The 18,487-nt window shown below is 46.9% G+C and overlaps 1 protein-coding gene across 1 annotated transcript in view; it reads left to right on the top strand.

Annotated features, from left to right (window-relative positions):
• Positions 1-18,487, top strand: part of CFAP61 (cilia and flagella associated protein 61) — a 255,942-nt gene that overhangs the window by 157,997 nt on the left and 79,458 nt on the right. The window contains exons 19-20 of the mRNA XM_061208391.1: positions 11,593-11,691; positions 16,899-17,067. Of these exons, the coding sequence (XP_061064374.1) occupies positions 11,593-11,691; positions 16,899-17,067 (268 nt within the window). The remainder of the gene's footprint in view (positions 1-11,592; positions 11,692-16,898; positions 17,068-18,487) is intronic.

Genomic DNA, 18,487 nt, shown 5'->3' with positions numbered 1-18,487 from the left:
GCTACCAACCAGTGCTGTGGTCCCGCCCTCCTCCTCTGCTGAGGGAGGGTCACGGCAGGGCCCCCCTGGTCCTGCCAGCCCTGGGCGCTGTCACACTAGGAACTCCACCGACCATATCAGAGGTCTAAAGGGAACTCCCTATTCTTGGATCAACAGCCAAGGCCGGAGGGAAGCTTCTGTCATCTGTCAAGGAAATGCTATTTCCCGAAGGAGAACTTTGCAATGAAGTCTGAAAGCTCTTTCCAGAAAGCAAGGGGCCTCTTTTCACACAGCTTAGCCGGTCATATTTTTACCAGTCCCTTTGTGCACCAGGTCTGGACCTGATGAACTCCCCAAATGTAATGCTTTGACTATGTCAGGCTTTCCACAGTAGTACTCCAAAATCATTTTTAAAAAAAGAAATATGGATATGCTCTACCAAAAAAGGAGTAGCAACCGGGCCTATGGACTCATCCTACGTCTTATGTCCTTTTTACTCAAAAGTTTGGTCTGGACTCCAGCAGGATTGGTATCGCCTGGGAGCTGATTAGAAACACAGAATCTCAGGCCCTGCTGCAGTCAGTGTCCCAAACAGACATTTTATTTTCCAGAATTATTCACAGCAGCTTCTTCCCTATGTCTTGGGCGTCAAGTCACTAAGCTGAAGCAGTTACTATTTGATTCTGTTTCAGCTCGTACATCTCTATGCTTTGTGTATTATATTATTTACTCCCAATTATGGAGCAGTTCCTTTTAATCCATTATTTTAAAATCTTTCCTAATTCAGTTCTGATGTAAATAATCTCTCGAGGAGCCTATAACGGGGCTAGAACAATTCATGAATGACTCCTGGGATGACAATGACTGAAGGCAGCCCTGGGTGGCGTCCTGCCAAGGCTGGGTGGTTAGAAGAAGATGCACTTTGGTTCACGGGAACCACCCACCTTCACCTCGGCTTCCACTTCCACCCCCGGGAAGAGATGTCTCAAAACACCCACCAAGTCATCTCACCAAAGGGTGAAGTTTCTGCATTTCGACCTGGGCATTGATCCCTCATCCGGTGGGTGTGTCGAGGTAACTAAGACTAGCTGGGAACGACAGGGCACGTTTGTGAAGCTGCAGTTGTGGCTGGATGACCGGAATGCATGTTATCGGGCCGCACAGGACCACACAGCATCCGGCCCAGCTGTGGGGTCTGGCGGCAGCAGCTGAGCGCTTGCAGCTTAATGAGGCTTCTTATCTTTACCTTTGTCTGAGGACATCTGAAGCCTTCGTTGTGGCTTGTCACTAATTAGGTGACTAATTAAGTAGTCAGTGCTTACGTGCTGATCTCAGAGCTGAAGCCCATGAACAGGTTAGTGGCTGTCCATGCTGTTGGCCTCTGCCACATGAATTGAGGGCTGTGTGCTCGCCCCAATCACCCTTTGGGTACCAGGGAAATGCAGGGTGGCAGCCAGGCCCGTGGCACGTGCCCGGGGCACAGGTGGAGATCCACGGGGCAGGTCGCATCTCACCATCTTGTTATGTTGGCATTACAGTGGGGCCTGTCGGGGCTGATACAGAGGCCCCTCCGATGGCCTGGTAGGGGGAAAATAGAGGGGTGGGGCAGTATGTCAGGTTCAAAGGCTCAGCCTCCCCAGGCAGAAGGACCTGACATCCTGCCTCCAGAAAATACTGACCTGGAGCTGTCCCTGGTTCCTAATCACCATCCCATTTCCTAACCTGATTCCAGTATTTAAATGTACAGGCATCCCTGGTTTTATTGCGTTTCACAGATACTGCGTTTTTTACAAATTGTCTTCACGATCGCACAAAACACAAACCGCATACATGGACCAGTAACAGACTCGCCTGCTCAGCCTCTGTCCTCTACTATCAGGTCATTTTCAAATGACGACATTGGCTCCGTCTTGGCTTGCAGTCCTGCAAAAGCTGAAAACAAAGGATTTCGTGCAAGTAGTTTATTTGGGGGTGATCCCTGGGAACTACCCGAGCGAGCAGGTGAGATGGGACAGGCAGGAATGCCAGCAAAGCCCCCAAATCATGTGCCTTCGGGTCACCATGGGCAACGAGGCTCAGTCCCGCCGGGACCCCCTCCGAGGACACAGCTGGGAACGGTCCCTCCACGCCCGAGGAAGTGGGGTATTCACCCACCAGTTCCCGTCCATCTGGGCACCCTGGGCTGTGCTTCCAGCCTGTCCCTCAAGCTGCCACAGTCAGGGGGAGACCCTGGGCAGAGAAGGCAGGAAAGCATTGGGACGGGAGGACCATTTGCAGGGGATGCGGGTGGGCCCGCTGCCGGCCCGCTTTCTTTCATTTATTCTCCTTTCTTGATGTTCGTACAGTTGCCCTTTAACGAAGACGTGGGTCTAGACAAAGGCAGAGGGAAGTGAGGCCAGATGAGAAAACTGTGTCGGGAGCGTCTCCTGATCCCCCTCCACCTCTCTTCCCGGGCATCCTGGCGGCTCTAGAGAGAACCCAGGTGCTCTGCTCCACCAGAAACCTCTGCTGGAACAAAGAGGGACAGTGGGCCTGTCTTGGCAAATACTTGATTTCTCCTTCGGGATGGAGATGAAGTTAGTTCAGCAGTTTTCACCTTTAGCGCCGCCTGGGAACCTGTTGCAGGTGCCGATACAGGCCCCCCTGTAAGGACTGAATCGGAAACCCGGGGCTGGAGGCTGGGACCCGTGTTTTCACACCGGTTTTGGGAGCCCGAGAACCACTGAGTTGGGGTAACGTCAGCTCTCTGCCACTACTGCTGGGGCCCAGGTGGACCATCTGACCTCTCCGAACCTCCGTTGTTTCCACACCTGTGCAACAGGGAAAGCAGCCAGGATCTCTCCTCCTCCACTGGCAAGAAGGCAAAGCACCTAGAAAGACCTAGCACTCAATTCTTGCTAGATTGACACCTCCCCGCTAATGCCATTTGCATGTCCAGATCCCAGTGGGAGCTGAGCAGTTGTGAGGGAATTGCCTGGAGAGTCATGATGTAGGAGGTGCCCTCTTCCCCAAGGACTGGGGATGAACCAGAGGCATTTCCTGAGGCGTCCGCGCCTGCTTCCTGGGAGAGCGCCTGGCCTGGCACAGACGGTCCCCTGGAGTCCAGTTAGAATGGCCACCACCTCTGGTCTAGCATCAGGAGGACCCAGCAAGCAGCCTAGCACTCTGTGATGTGTCCATGTTGCAAAGCTGCCCGGCTCTAGAGAGTCTTTGGCTGTCTACTTAGACGGGGGGAGACCCAGATGCCTTCTGGACCAAAGACGTCCATAGTCACAATGGCCACATCTGCAGCTCCGACTGACCACCTCTGCCTTGTGGGTGTTTCTTCTGGATGTTTCTTGGGTCCTTTTCTGATGTTTGGATGGTTTACAAATCTGAATTTGGACATCCTTGTGGCTTCTGTTCTGCCACTAACCTCGAGTTTATCATGTGATTCTTAGGGACTCTGGCTGCACCCCCACCCCGAGTCCAGGAATTCTGCTGCAGTAAAAAAAACAAAAAAAACAAGGCCAAGACAAAAAGTTCAGTCTTTACTCAGGGCCCTCAGATATTTAATGGGATCATATGCTTCCTGCATAGAAACTTATACTAAACTGTACCCTCCTTCCTTGAGCACCCAGCCCCCTGGGAGCCTCTCAGTTTTCTCTCCCCAGTGTTGTCCCGGGACCACCAGCACCGGCATCATTTGGGAACTTGTTAGAAATACAAACTCTCAGGTCCAACCCCAGACCAGCCGCATCAGAAACTCCGAGAATGGGGCCCGGTGGTCTGTACCACGACGAGCCCTCCTGGGATTCTCCTGTGCAGCCTCACTCCCCAAAAGGCAGAGGACACGGCACACCCTCGGTCACACCCCCGCCACGCCTCCTCAGCTCTGAGTCCAACAGTCACCTTCCTCCCGGCAGAGGGAGGGCTCAGACTAGGACACCGCCCACTGGATTCTCTTATCCAGGTGCAAACAGGCAGAGGAGTCCACACCACACTGAGGGAGTCAGGGGGTGTCAAACCCCTCGCCCGCCACCTTACAACATCTGATGTTAGGTGGAAACATAGGCCAGGGGCCTTCCGTAGAGGTGCCCGGAGCCGTGATCTTTGGGGAAAGGAAGCACCTGGAGCCATTGTGCAAGACCTAGACCAGGCAAGGCCGCCTACTGAGCAGAGACTTTATCTCTAAGTGTAGTTCTCTGAAGAGGGTTCCTTTCAAAGGAACACTTGCCACATGGTAAGGTGCGTGGGCTTGGAAAAAACTGCTTGCATTTCCCTTTTGATTTTAAGAATTGTGATGAAGAAAAACGTTGTGGATCAGCTTCCTAGACCTCGGGGTTAAGGTGGAGTAACTTTCCATATAAGCAACAGTTTGTGGAAATTCCAAACTCTACAGTCTGGTACATCAGAGCTACTTTTGGGGGTGCGGGTAAGAATGGGGAGGTGGTCGTTATAAAAGGACAACTTCCTGGGCCCCTGTTCCTGTGGTTACAATTCACCAGCTTGGAGTGGGCCCCAGGAATTTGTATTTTTAAGACTCTCCAGGTAATTCTGACATGCAGCCGGGTTTAGTAACCATTTATGTAGACATTTCCTCAAACTTGGCAGTCTTATCTATGAGGAAACCTATTTCCCCCTCTGATTGCTCATTGTAACTGAGCTGTTTTTATGGGCTGTGTTTTCCAAACCATATTTTTAAATTCTCAACAAATCATAGAACTTCTAAGTCACGTCATTACTTCAGGGCTTACCAGGCATAAGTATTAATGTATCATTAAACATTGCATAGCTGAAGTCATTACCCTAAGTTCATAGTATTTACATGCTGAATTGGACCTAGTAGAAAGCATTTCACAAAGCTTCATGCTTCAACTATTCACCATTGAGAATGAAGGTCCAAGGAGATACACCTGCCAAGCATGAGGAAACCTTCCCTGATGGTGTCAATAAAGCCTTCCTAACTCCCAGCATTTGCCCAAAGCATAAAACCTTTCCTCATCCTTCGAGACCGGAAGTGATCTCCCTTGCTTTTGAATTCCCATAATGCTTGGTTTTTCCAGTCCCGTGGGACGACCGATTTTGTCTTGTGCTTGGCCACCTCTTGTGTGCGAAGGCTTTCCGGCTTGTCTCTCATAGCTGCCATCTTGGTATTTACATCTTACATTTATATGCTCAAACGATAAATGTACGACATTTTTACTTCATGTATATAGAGATGAAAACATCATAAATCATTTCCCCTAAATCATAAAGCAAAACTCAATTTCATTTTGGTCTTTTTTGCCAGAACTCCCAAATTTTATTCTTATTTGTTCAGTGGACATTTCAAACATTACACTCATTTTCTCTTTTTCAGTAAGGATTTATGTTTTCCTTTCATGCAGAGATACATAAGCTTTTCATCTGAAATCCTGAATCCCCAAATCTTCCTCCCCCAAACCCCTTTACCCCGGCCACCAGCCCCCTCCCCTGCCAGGTCCCTGGAGAATCCACAGAGTACTGAGGTCCTGCCAGGCAGGCGATTTTTCTTATTGTTGGCTCCAGTGCTGATCAGAGATCCTTGCCCCAGGACACGAGGCTGGACTCCGGCAGACTGAAGAGACTTGCTCCTTGGCCCCTTCCTCTGGGCTCTATCCCGGTTCCTACAGGGGCTTCCACTAGCAGGGGAGCCGTGGAAGATGGCACCCACCCCATGAACACTGACTGCATCCCTTCTATCGATAGAGAGCTCAGAATCCTTGACCACGCACCCCTACCCCTCTGGTCTCCCCCAGAGGTCAGGGTGCGCTGTTACTGACAGCTTTGTGGCCACGCGTGCAGCTGCTGTGTCATTTTTACTCACACAACAAAAATGAAGTCAGTAGCCAAGGACATTGTCCAAAAGTCTCTTTTGTGATCTAAGCGGAAAAAATATTGCTGAAATTAAACATTTTTCAAGGAAAAACTGTAGATTCTCTTAACTGGTTCTCTACTCATAATAAATATTTTGTTTTGATTTGTTTTGTCCCTATTTTTCCTCTCCTACTGGAAGTTCACATAACTCCTAACTTTTAAATCCCATCATTTTATCATTAATTTTGTGGAATTATGTGGTATCATTAAGACCAAATTAGGTCGGAGTTATTCTTTGACAAGTCACATATGCAGTTAGGTTAAATATCTATCTTGAGCTGGGACTTACTGTCAGTTGGCAAATATTTTTGTCATTGCTTGAGCAATTCAGAAATCAGAGATTTTAGTAAATTAAATTGTAACATTTAGACTGATATGGGATAATTAGTTTCCCTCTACATTATTTGTTCAAATAAAAGCATTCATGAAAACAGTTAATTAAATCCCTTGCTTTGGTTGTCCTTGTTATGTGCCCCCCCCCAAAAAAAAGAAATCAGCAAAAACATAAAAATAAAAAATAATAAGCATTCACCTGGCAGGTTGACAGGTTTCTACCGCTCAGAAGGGTAAGCAACATGAGAAGTGTTATGTTTCTTTTACCATGTTGACCATAAATTGGCAATGTGACCCTCTTTATTTGAAGAATAAGAATGCTCAGACCTAATTTTGTAGCTGTCCTCCCGAAGCATGGAATGAAACGCAATAGCTTTTACTTATTTCCCTGGATACTCTAATCCCTCCCTGCTTTACAAGTATCTTTGAGCTGTTCCTCCCTCTGTATCCACAGCAACGTGAAATCCCACCGGAATTATCTGCTGTGGAAATGCAGGTGCACTTGTTTAATGTTTCATTGGCCTGAGCGCTTCACTTGAACTTTTTTTGGTTCCACAACATGGTGACCTTTGATTTTGGAGCAGAGGGCTCACAACAATGCTAGATTTCGTTTCTATACGTTAAGCCGATACCATTAGACCTGAGATCGTGCTTTTCCCGAGGTGCTACTGCTTCTGCCACCTTGTCTAACACGTGTCCAAACCAGGATGCACCCCGTGACCCACTTCCATGTACAGGAACTTTTTTTTTTTAATTCATTAATTAATTTATTTTTGGCTGCGTTGGGTCTTCGTTGCTACCCGCGGGCTTTCTCTAGTTGCAGCGAGCGGGGGCTACTCTTCGTTGTGGTGCGCGGGCTTCTCATTGCGGGGGCTTCTCTTGTTGTGGAGCGTGGGCTCTAGAGTGCAGGCTCAGTAGTTGTGGTGCACGGGCTTTGTTGCTCCGCGGCATGTGGGATCTTCCCAGACCAGGGATCGAACCCATGTCCGCTGCATTGGCAGGCAGATTCTTAACCACTGCGCCACCAGGGAAGTCCCGGCAGGAACTTTTTGAATATTCATAGGTAATCAGAGTAAAAGTCTTAAATGTTTTATATCCATATTTCATCCTCAGAAGAGCTAAGATCTATTTGTACATTATAAATAGTATAATGACTTTGGACTGATACTCTTAGACAGTTATAAATTTAAGAAATCAAATATTTGGATGTTTCTAAATCTGATGACAGAGATAACTATCACAGCAAAATATGAGGTTGGAGATAAAATGGAAATGCTGATGGTAATTTCATATAAAGTCATGAAAGAGACAGGGAACCTTCATGGAATAGCAAAAAAGTTGATGTTACAAAGAAGGGTGAAGAGGCTAGGTTAGGCCCCAACCATAAGGGCCTGAGATACCATGCTCATGAATTTGGACTTAGTATTTTGGTTATAAAAATAGGTAACATTCATTGAATATGTTTTGTGCAGCAGGCAATAGTCTAAGCATTTTACAGATATTATTTCATCTCATCCTCGTAGCACCTCTGTGAGGAGCTAGGTTCTATTATTCCCATTTTACCGGCTAGCAACTGAGCCACAGAGGGGTTGAATAACTTGCTCAAAGTCAAAGAGCTAGAAAGTGCTCGGACCAGGAGTCCAGTGAGGCAATCTGACCCCTGAGCCCATGGTCTTAGCTGCTCTGCTCCGCATCTACCAAAGTGGTGAGCAGACATAGACGTGAGATGGGATTTAATTTAAAAAGAGGTTTCCAGTAGCCGTGTGGAAGATGGGCAGGAGAGAGGCTTGTGCCGGGAAGACTGACCCTGAGACTGTTTTCTCTGGGCAAGAAGGTGAGCGAAGGCAGTGTGTCCTGGGAATGGCAGGTGTCGGGCACTCAAGAGATGTGGACGACGTAGACATGACTGGACATGGTGACCAACTGTGGGAAGGGAGAGAGAGGGTAGGAGTTTGAGGTTGGCTCCCAAATTCCTAACTTGAGAGGAAGTCTGTTGACCATGCCTTTGATGAAGTTAAAAGAGGAGTGGGACGGGGCCACATGGACCTTTGTTTGGACACGTATTGAATTTGGGATGCCTGTGGAGGGGCCACATTAGGACTGATGGGCATCTGGAAATTAGGTTTCTAGCTCAGAAGAAAACTATAATGTAAAGATGTAAGATGAAGGTGTGGTGTCAATCACATCACCCATGGAGCTGGGCATGGAAACTGGGAAGTTTGGCAAAGGATAGATGGGGCATGGAGGAGGAGCTGGTGAGGAAAGCAGTCTTCAAAGAGAACCTTAAGACAGTGCTGTCTCAGACCGCGTGGTCTATGGCGGTAGCTCCTGGGTGGGGCCTCCTGCATGGTCCCAGCTGTCCACATGTCCTCCAGCCCTTGTTCCTCGGGATTCCCACCAGCAGTGGCACCCCACCCACCATTGCTAGTCCCTGGATGAGCCCCAGAACCCTGCCCACACCTCTGCCTTCACTCAGTCAAACCCTGTGGAGTCAGCTGCCTACTTCCTGCTCGGACCCTGACTGATACAAGCATCTTCCCTCATCACCCCCCCACCTTTCCTTTAGGAGTCAATACATAGAGATTTCTAGTTGCTTTCCAGTGTTTATTCTGTACTTTGTCCTTGATAACAGAACCCTGGGCAGTGTGGTTCTTGGAAAACCCATTGTGTTTCTCTTTGAAAAGCCACATTTCCCAGCCTCCCTTGCTGCTATATATGGCCATGTCACTAAGTTCTCCCACGTCAGCAGAAATGTCATATGAGACTTTCAGGGAAGCTCCTTAATGGGCAGCCCTTTCTACCCATTCCTCCTCCCTTCCGCCTGTAATGTGGATGCGGGGTGTGATGGCTGGAGCTCCAGGAGCCACCTTGGACCTGAGGTGACCTTGAGAATGGAAGGCACACACTGAGAAGTGGAGAAGCAGGGCCTGCTGACAGCGTGGCTCCACCTGTTAACACTAGACAGGTCACTTCCAGGTTTCTTAAGTGCAGTTGTAAGAGAAACTTGCTGGGATAGGGAGAGGGAGAGACAGGAGAGGAACTTGAAGAGGAGACAGGGTTAATGGGACACCCCTTCCTTCTGAATGGGGGGAATGGAAGATGGCTCTTGTAGTTGTCTCTGGAGGTGGCAAGAAGGGAAATGGAGGGAGGGGTCTTGCCAGGGGACTAGTTTCTGTTCTCCTTATGATGTGGGAGATGTCCTCACTTGAGAATGAGGAAGGGGGATAGTAGGGAGAACAAGAAAGGGTGAAGTAGGGACCTTGAAGATTGGATATAGAACCAGAACAGCCACAATGAAGAACGCAAGAGGAATTTGGCTAAGGCTAGAGAAGAAGGGTGGAAAGCTCGTTCCTTAATAGATAAAAAGTAAGAAAATGCCCCTCCCCCAGTCTTTTGGCGAAATCTTTAATTGTACAATAGCATAATTCAGGGTAATACAGTGTGGTAATTCGGCAATTTACAAGTCATTTTACAAGTGATCCATGTTGTTAGATAGTTCAAACTGTTCAGTGCCAAAGAGATTGTTTCTTTAGTAAAAAATACTGCTGGATAATTAATAAGCCACTTATTCACAGAGATGTAAAAAAGGCCTGTATATAATTGTATTATTAGTACAACATAAACCACATTTTAATCACATAGGCTCCAAAGCCCAAATAAATTTTGACCGCGTGTGAGTATAAACACGTATTATTATTTGCATTTTCCGTTAAATGGTAATAAATCAAAGGCCTGCAATTGGTGTGTTTGCAGACTGCAGCCATAAGTAGTCGGGGTTAATTGTGACCTTTATGTTACTTGAACGTATTCAAAAGTTTTATTCTTATTATTAGGGGATGAAACGTGCTTGGTTTTCTTTGTATCAAATAAGAATTTTCTTTCTTAAATGACACACATCCTGAGAGACTTTAAAGCAAAACCTTTCCTAATATTTAGCTATTTTTAAATGTCAGGTGCAGTTCAGTTTATTCCATTGCCTGCCGTGCCATCACCAAAAGTCTCCTGCTTTTAATGGTACTTAACAGATTGTCCGCAAATTGATAGCATTTCCACGTTTGGAAATTTTCCAGTTTCCTCCTGGGAAAAGAGGGCAGGTGTTTTCCTCTAACTTGGAGAAGGTTTCTTTTTCTGCATTTGGTTGGTCTAAGGGGAGGGGTGAACCAAGAAGAGATTTTTAGGAAAAAAAAATGTTTTTCTCATCCTGCTGAAGTGCAGGAGATCAGCCCACCCATAAGACGTTGCTGACCGTAGCTGGAAGGCAGATCTGCAGCAGGAGGATCTTAAATATTTCAGGGAGACACGGAGGGAGCGCTGAGGAGCGTCCGCTTAGTGTGCTGGGCTGCTGCTTACCATCCCTGGGGGACTGGTCCCTGGGCCGCCTGGATGAGTGCAGAGGGCACTACTTGGGGTCAGAAGATGTGGCTTTCATTTCTGGCCCTGCTGCTTCTGAGCTTCGTGACCGTGAACAAATTACCTACCATTTCCAACCTCGATTTTCTTCTGTCTGAAATACAGAGAATACAAACCTGCACTGCCCCCCTGCCACCACCCCCGGCAGAAATTGTCCTGAAGATTAATCTCTATGACGACGCCCATAATCATGCCTCGGGCTCTGGAAAGCCTGATGCAAATATAAGGCAGCTTTGCTCTTGAAAGGAATCTTCTAGAATTCTCTCCTCTGTGATGCTGTGCTCTACTGATCTGAGTAGTTACATATATCTGAAAGTCATAAAGCTAATGTTGACTATGGGAATTAGATGATCTTTGCATCCCTGTCCACAGGTTGGGGTCTACAGGGCAGTGAAGACCAAGGTTAGATGAGAAGATGCTAAAGCCAGATGGCCTGGGTTCACACCCAGCCTCCAGATTTCCTGGCTGCACCATCTTAGGCAAATCACTTTGCCTCTGTTCCGCATAATAAAATCGGGGTGATAATAGTACTGACCTCATCGTACTGCTTCCAGGACTCAATGAGAGCCTTGCAGAGCACTTGAGTGTAAGCACTCAGCAAGTTTCACCATGGTGGTTAGAATTCCAGGCCATCTCTCAAAAGGAGTCTGAAACTCAAACTTTGCGTTGACTTATACTAAATTTACCTGCTTCTTCCCAGTTTGGGGTTTTATTTTGTTTTACTCTGAGAAGCAAATTTTAAAAAGTTAAATGGCACCTGCCTTCACAAGGTCACAGCTTTTGGAAGTTTCTGCCATTACCTGCTCCGGCACCCTCTCGCTTCTTTCATTTAAATGGTCGGTTCTCTTGGAAGGTTTGTGCAAAAAGAGTTGCTATGTTCAAAGAAAGACTCAACAATTGGAAGATGCGTGAGATAAGGTTAAATTGAATTGTAATAAACTTTCACTGAATCGTGCTTTACCTCTTGTTTTTTTCTTTTTTCTTTCTCCTTAGCTCTCACCTGAAGTTCAGTAATCTCACCCTGATTTCAACCCACGGACTCCCAGGAAAAAAACTTCTGGGCACTGAACAAAGGAAGTTTTTAGCAAGCGAGTATGAATTCTATTTTCTTTTTTTTTAATTTTATTTTATATTGGATTATAGTTGATTTACAATGTTGTGTTAGTTTCAGGTGTACAGCAAAGTGACTCAGTTATACATATACATATATCTCCTCTTTTTCAGATTCTTTTCCCATATAGGTTATTACAGAATATTGAGTAGAGTTCCCAGTCCTATATAGTAGGTCCTTGTTGATTATCTATTTAATATATAGTAGTGTGTGTATGTTAATCCCAATCTCCTAATTTATCCCTCCCCTGCTTTTTCATTCTGAAGCCTAAATGTCCTAATTTGTGTGCAGTCCTTTTTCTGCTAAATGGTAGGAAAGGGAAGTGGCAGGCTTTTCTCCTGAGTTCAGATGTTCCTTAGGAGATACAAATGCAAGTTAAGAGTGAATGGCAGGTCTGGGAGGATGCCGGCCCTGTTCCAAACAACTGGGACGGGTCTGTGACCCAGACACCACCTGCTTTTGGGTTCTGAGTGACACTCCAGGGCATGGGAGCTTGGTGACTGTATTTGCATCAGACCAGGCAACTTGCCAGAGGGAGCTAAAGTCTGGGCACCTCCGTGGGGTGAGGGTCTCAGGCCCACCTGGCCCTTTGTCATCAGGGCTGATGAGGCAGAGGCTTTCTGAGTCCTCTGAGTCTGTCATTGTTTCTGTCCCAGTAGAATCAGTCTTTGACAACACCCCTTCTAGAAAATGCCACTTCATTATCACACAGCTTCCATTCATTTTAATTTCCTGTAGCAAAGCGTGAGTATAAGAATGATTAGGCTCCCTGCCTCTAGAAACAATGTCCCAATTTTTCCAACAAGGAGGGAGGAAATTGTTCTCTCTCAGGGGGTTTTCATTTTAGATCCACAACGAAGGACCCTCTTTCCTCTGTGAAAAAGGCTGACTTTGCCTTCAAACTGTGAGAAAAACGGCAGTCTCCTTGCCAGCAGAGCTAGGCTCATTTTGACCTAACATTTTTACCAGACTATAAACTTTGGGGTTTGGGGAAGGACATCATCAGGGTGCAGTCAAAAAGACGTGGATTTTGAGCCAGATCGATGAATTCAGATCCTGCTCCCACCACAAAGGGGATTTCATCTCTCTGAGCTTTGGGGGTTTTGACTGGAAGTGTGTATGATAAGCCAGCCTTGCTGGAGTTTTTGGTTAAGATTAGCCTAACACCAAGTTCTGGCTGAGCATGGAGGATCAACCCACGTACACCCCCTTCCCTCACTTTCCCTTCTTTCCAAATGACATAATTCCCAGGAAATGCTGGTGTTCCTGATAAATGTCTCACGAGGAATTTCATTCAGTCGGCCTGGCAAAGGTTTCTGTCAGTCCCCAGGTCAGGGGTGTTCCAGGAGAGACAGGCTAGCAAGTGATGTTCTGCTGGCCTGATTCTGTGGGGACCTGCGTGTGGCTGGGTGCACGGTCACCTGGGGTCTCTGCCTCTGTCCTTCCCCCTTCACACTCCCAACCCAGTAGCCAGAGCAAGGCTGCAGAAACGTGAATCAGATCCTGTCAACTGCCGAGCGGCCTGGAGCTGCTCTGTCCAGTGTGGTGTCAGTGAGCCACATGTGGCTGCTTAAATTTCAATTAATTACAGTTAAAGGGGATTAAAATTCAGCTCATTGATTACATGAGCCACATTTGAAGTGGGCGGCTAGCCACGTGTGGCTCACAGCTGCCCTATCAGACAGCCCAGCTGCAGAAGGATTCTGTAGTCACAGAAATTTCCAGATGCTCCAATCTGAAATCTGCCCATTCTGCTGGCTCCTCCGACCTCCTCTTTTACTATTTTTGCCCTTGTTCTCTCTGCTGTCACCACACCAGCCTACTTGATGTCCCTCGAACACAACAGGCAAGTCCTCACCTTGGGGGTCCTTGCTTTTCTCTCTTCAAGTCTTTGCTGGAATGTCAGCTTTTACATGAGACCTACTCTGACCATCTAGTCGTCTGCAGCCAACTCTCCAACACACTCTAGTCCTCCTTCTCTGCTCTCTTTCTTGCTACTGAAATCCTTGTTAATATTATACAATTTGCCTTTTAAAATTGTTTATTCTGAATCCTTCAACTATGATGTAAACTCCACAAGGGCAGGAATTTTTTGCCTTTTGTTCACTGATGGGTTCCCAGCATCTGGGACAGTGCTTGGTATTTAGCAGGTGCTCAGTAAAGAATGTCAAATAGATGACAGTTACCTCCGAAAGTACCTGAAGAAGTCCTCTCCATCAGGGTGTAGACAGGGACTAAATAACACAGCCATATAAGATGGCTCCTGATGGGTACCTGCATGTTGTCCTCTTAGAAACCACAAATTGAAACATCCACAGGATGTTGCCTTTCAAACGTTCCTCAGACCCCAATACAGGAAATTATGTCTGGTCATGGAGTTTAAAAAGAACAAGTGCATTGATATCCAAAAATTTAATGATTCGAATTCCTCACGCTAAATACAAGTTCTGAACTTTTCCGTAACCAGTGTTTTGATTTATTATTGCTGTTACTGTTTTTTGAAAAGCCATGTTTTGTCTCCCCACCTCCCCTGCCCGAACCCCGCCCTGTCCAGCCTCTGGTGGACGTGCTAATGATGTGCCCGGGATGCAGCAGAAAGGAGGGCGGAGGGAGGGGAGGAGGAACCGGCAACGGGAGAAATCCACTAATTGGACAATCAGCTCTGAATAACTGAAGGTTAATTATGATGCTTCTTCTTCTGGGAGTGTCACGGTAAACCCTTGCTGGAAACCTCTGAGGTTCTTTCCGGTCCTGCAGGGTTCTGATTCCATGAAGTGCAGGTCTTCACCACACTTACATTTATTCCTCTGGAGTTTGCTCTTAATTTTGTACCTGGAACTTTAGGCTAAGTCTTCCCATCACTAGGTTTGGGGGTCACTGCAACTTTGAGCAAGCTGGCCACTCTCCACATAGGTCCTGTTCCAGCAATTCCCCCATCCTGCATTTCTACTTTTTTTCTCCTCCTTATTACCTGTCCCCAGAATGTTCTGTGAAGACAAGCTTTCACATTATTTTTGCATCAGAGTCAAGGTCACTTGAGAAACACGAAGTTTCATTGACCTACCTTTTTGGTTCCTTCTCTCTCTTCCAGAGGACGCTAGTGGAGATATTTCTCTTGTCCTCAAGCCTGGAGATGGTCCCTGCCCTGTGGGAATCTTAATGCTCATTAACTCTGCTTAGGAAATAATTTTGGAGAAATATCACTTACAGTCTCCAATATCTAGTCTCACTACCTGATGGGTAAATTAAAGAAGGTCCAGAATGGATTCTAATATCCGAAACAGATAGGCATCAGCTACACACAGTGTAAACTTCTCAGTTTCTAAACTGAGAAATGTCATTCCATGTGGTCACAGGCTGTAAAAGCAAGCACCCCACATTTTTCAGTGCTTCCTAAGGTCCCTGCAACCCCAGTGTTCCCGGGTGCCAGTTCCCACTGGACAGAGCTTCAGATTTTATCTCTGAAGTATGCATTCTGAAATTATCAACACCGCTGGCCTACTGTCATTAGAAATAACATCGTCTTAGCCTTCCCCAAATTTCCCCTGAGAACTTTCATCTTTGAGCAAATCCTCATATGACGAATCCCTGTGTATTAACTATATTTAATTTTTCCTCATCTTGGACGGCTGACGGTACTGCTCCTGTTAGGAACGGATCACGTCCCAAGTAAGAACAATCCCTCGTGGGTCTCTCATAGATGTATGAAATCAGTGAAGCCTCCTGTTTTCCTGTAAAGCTACCAAAATGGCTTTTTATAAGAGAATTTCATCTCACTATCTGTTATTTTCCTGTGGCAGGCCAGCCCCCGATTTTCTTTTCTTATTAAGAAGAAATTTTCTTGTTTTTAAGTGTCATTGTGTGGAGAGATACAAAGCCCAGACTCCGTTCTCTTTCACAGGCCCTATAACAGGGTCTAATGTGCATCCATTACCAGGATTCTTTTTGTGTGGTGAGAGCAGACTCATGCGTGGATCAAAAAGAAAAAATGTTCTCCCATTACCACTTCAGAATCCTGTTTGCCTCCAAGGAGAGTAAACAGGATTGTGTATCATTAATATTATTTGGAATAATACCCTTCACATATGCATCCCACTTGACAGACAGCATCTCTTAACATTCTCGTGTCCATCCCTTGCAATGCTCGAGGCATGTGAGGAGGAGTCGTAATCCCCTGCTGAGAGGTGAGGAAACTGAAGTTCTAAAAAGGGGCGCAGAGTCCCCAGGGTCCATTTTCATTGGCGACAGAGCAGGGACACAGACCCTGGCACGGGGAAGCCTAGATTTAAACAGACTCTCACTGTTCTGCTGCCCTACGCTCTGCGTCTTCAGAACAGGGTTATTAAAACGTCATGTACGTGAGGTCAAACCTTCCAGAAAATTCTGGAAACAACCCTCACAGGACTCTAAATAAACCCAAAGCCACAGGAAACCCACTTTTCTCCCATTACAGTGTTGTGTTCACCCTCGAATAGAACCCAGAGAACAAAACCCGTCTACCCTGGGCCTGCTCTTATGGAAGCAGCGGTCCCCGTAAATCACCTTTACCCTGAGAAATGACTCCCCAGAGTCCCCAGGGATTGTACTGGATGCAAACATAATTCCCTAATGGACATTTTCTCTAAATAAAATGCGTTTTGTTGTTTTGGCATGAATCCATACACTAATTCTAAGAATGAATTAGTCATTTATTGAAATTAGTCATATATTGAAAAGCCTTAGCAAATAGGCAGGGTTCTCGATATTCTGGACCTTGACCCCTGCCTGTGAGAATCCTCAGATGTCACTTTCTTCATCCTCATTCGCTCCGAGTCTGTGGTCAATATGACAATTGTCAATATGACAGATCAACCGCTAAAGTAAATTTACACCCGCCATGAAATGGAAGCAAGAGTGTATATGAATGATTACACACACACACACACACACACACACACACACACACACACACCCTCCCTGTTGTGGACTGGTCTACCCCAGGCAGAACAATTTAGCTTTAATGGGAAGATGTCAATTTGCGACTAAGTGTCTCATAAGGACAAATCTCCTAGCTAGCCTGGGTCCCGGTAAACTCCCAGCAAGAGCACAGGCTCGGCCCACCAGGGGACCTGAACCAGCTCACCAGATGTCTAATTAATGCCCGCTGTCAGCTGCTCGAATGTCACTGATGGAGCCTCTCTCTCCGCAGCCACTGTTATAATGACAAAGATCACGCGTTGATGTCGCTGTGCTCCTGGGTCAACGTGGTGGTTGGTAAAATGACTGCCATAGACCGAGCAGCTAAGCAGGTCATCGTTTCCAGAGAAGAAGTCGTGCCCTACGACCACCTCGTCCTCTGCACCGGGCAGCAGTACCAGGTGAGCCCTCGGGGAGGGCGGGGGTCACGTGCTGACCACGCCCACGTCTCAGGGTCAAGAGCGTGCCTCCCACCTGCACATGTGACCGGAACTGGGTCCAAAACCCTCCTGGAAACCCATTCCTAGAAAAACATTCTGCTCAAGGATAAGAATCACAGCAAGTTGGAGAAATGTCATCCTCGAAGCTGTTGTCCAGAAGTCTAACACTTACTCCTCACCAGAGCAGAATCCAGACGCAGCCCGGCGTGCATCTGTGGAAAATTAATTTATGCTTCAAGAGGCTAACATTTGGCGGTGGCGATGGGCTTGCGAGAAAGTATTTCAAACATGTGCACTTTCTGTCAGCCTTATTTTATTTTGTCTCTCAGTTACAAAGCTAGGAAGTGTGGCTGGTTGCTTACCTGGTGACTGTGCTTTCCATCTCGATTAAATTCTCAAGCCACATTCCAGGGAAGTGTTGCAGGATGTGACCTATTCAACGTCCGACAGAAGCGAATTTGAACATTCTCACTTTGCAACGCCAGAGCATTTCATGCAGAAATGCCACAGAAATAGGGCATCTCTTTGATGAAAAGAGATTTAGATGATGGAGTCTTTTCATTACATTTTCTCTCATGGACTGGATAGGCCTCCAAGTTGGGTTTGTAGGGAGTTATCCCCTGTCCACCCCAGGCACTGGTCATGTTTTTCTGCTCCTGTCCTAGGCCACCTTGGGGATGTGCTCAGGTCTGCTTCCCACAGATGAGCCAGGGGAGGCCGGCCTGGTGGGGATAGACAGCCCAGCAACTGCGCGCATCACTGACTTCGAGTGCTGAGCCTGGGCTACCCATTGAGAGCACCTGGGGCACTTTTGAAATAAACCCAGGCCAGGGCCCCGCCCCCAGAGGCTCTGTTTTAATTATTCTGAGGATGAGTGGGGTCCAGTCATCAGTATTTTTCTGAAGCTCCCAGGTAATTCTAAGCTAAGGCGGAGAAACACAGACTTGAACTTTCTCGACCTAGAACCTCACCTGTACCTTAGAGCAGCACTCCTCATGCTGCCATGTGCACACACATCCCCTGTGCGTCTCGTTAAAATGTAGATGCTGAGCAGGGGGTGGGGTGGGGGCCGTGGCTGAGATACCTCGGTTCTAACACGTTTCTGGGTAAGGCCAAGGCCGCTAGTGAGGGGCCCACCTGAGGACCCAGCTTGGATCAGCGTCTGAGTGATTTCTTTTCTTTTCTTTCTTCCCCTTCCTCCTCCCCTTCTTCCTCTTCTCCTTCTCCTTCTTCTTCTTTTAAAGCAATCCAATTCTCAAAGTGTAGGAAAGGATTTTTTTTTTCTGGATAAAGGAGAAAAACAAACTGGTTACTTAAGTACTCCTCTTTTTCAAACGTGAAACCAGAAGAAAACACCAAGCACCCCTTTGTCCCCCCTCAC

This window comes from Eubalaena glacialis, chromosome 13 (assembly GCF_028564815.1).
Source record: "Eubalaena glacialis isolate mEubGla1 chromosome 13, mEubGla1.1.hap2.+ XY, whole genome shotgun sequence".
Taxonomy (NCBI): Eukaryota; Metazoa; Chordata; class Mammalia; order Artiodactyla; family Balaenidae; genus Eubalaena; species Eubalaena glacialis.
The sequence above is the reverse complement of the archived record's forward strand: the minus strand, read 5'-3'. Positions and strand labels throughout refer to the sequence as shown.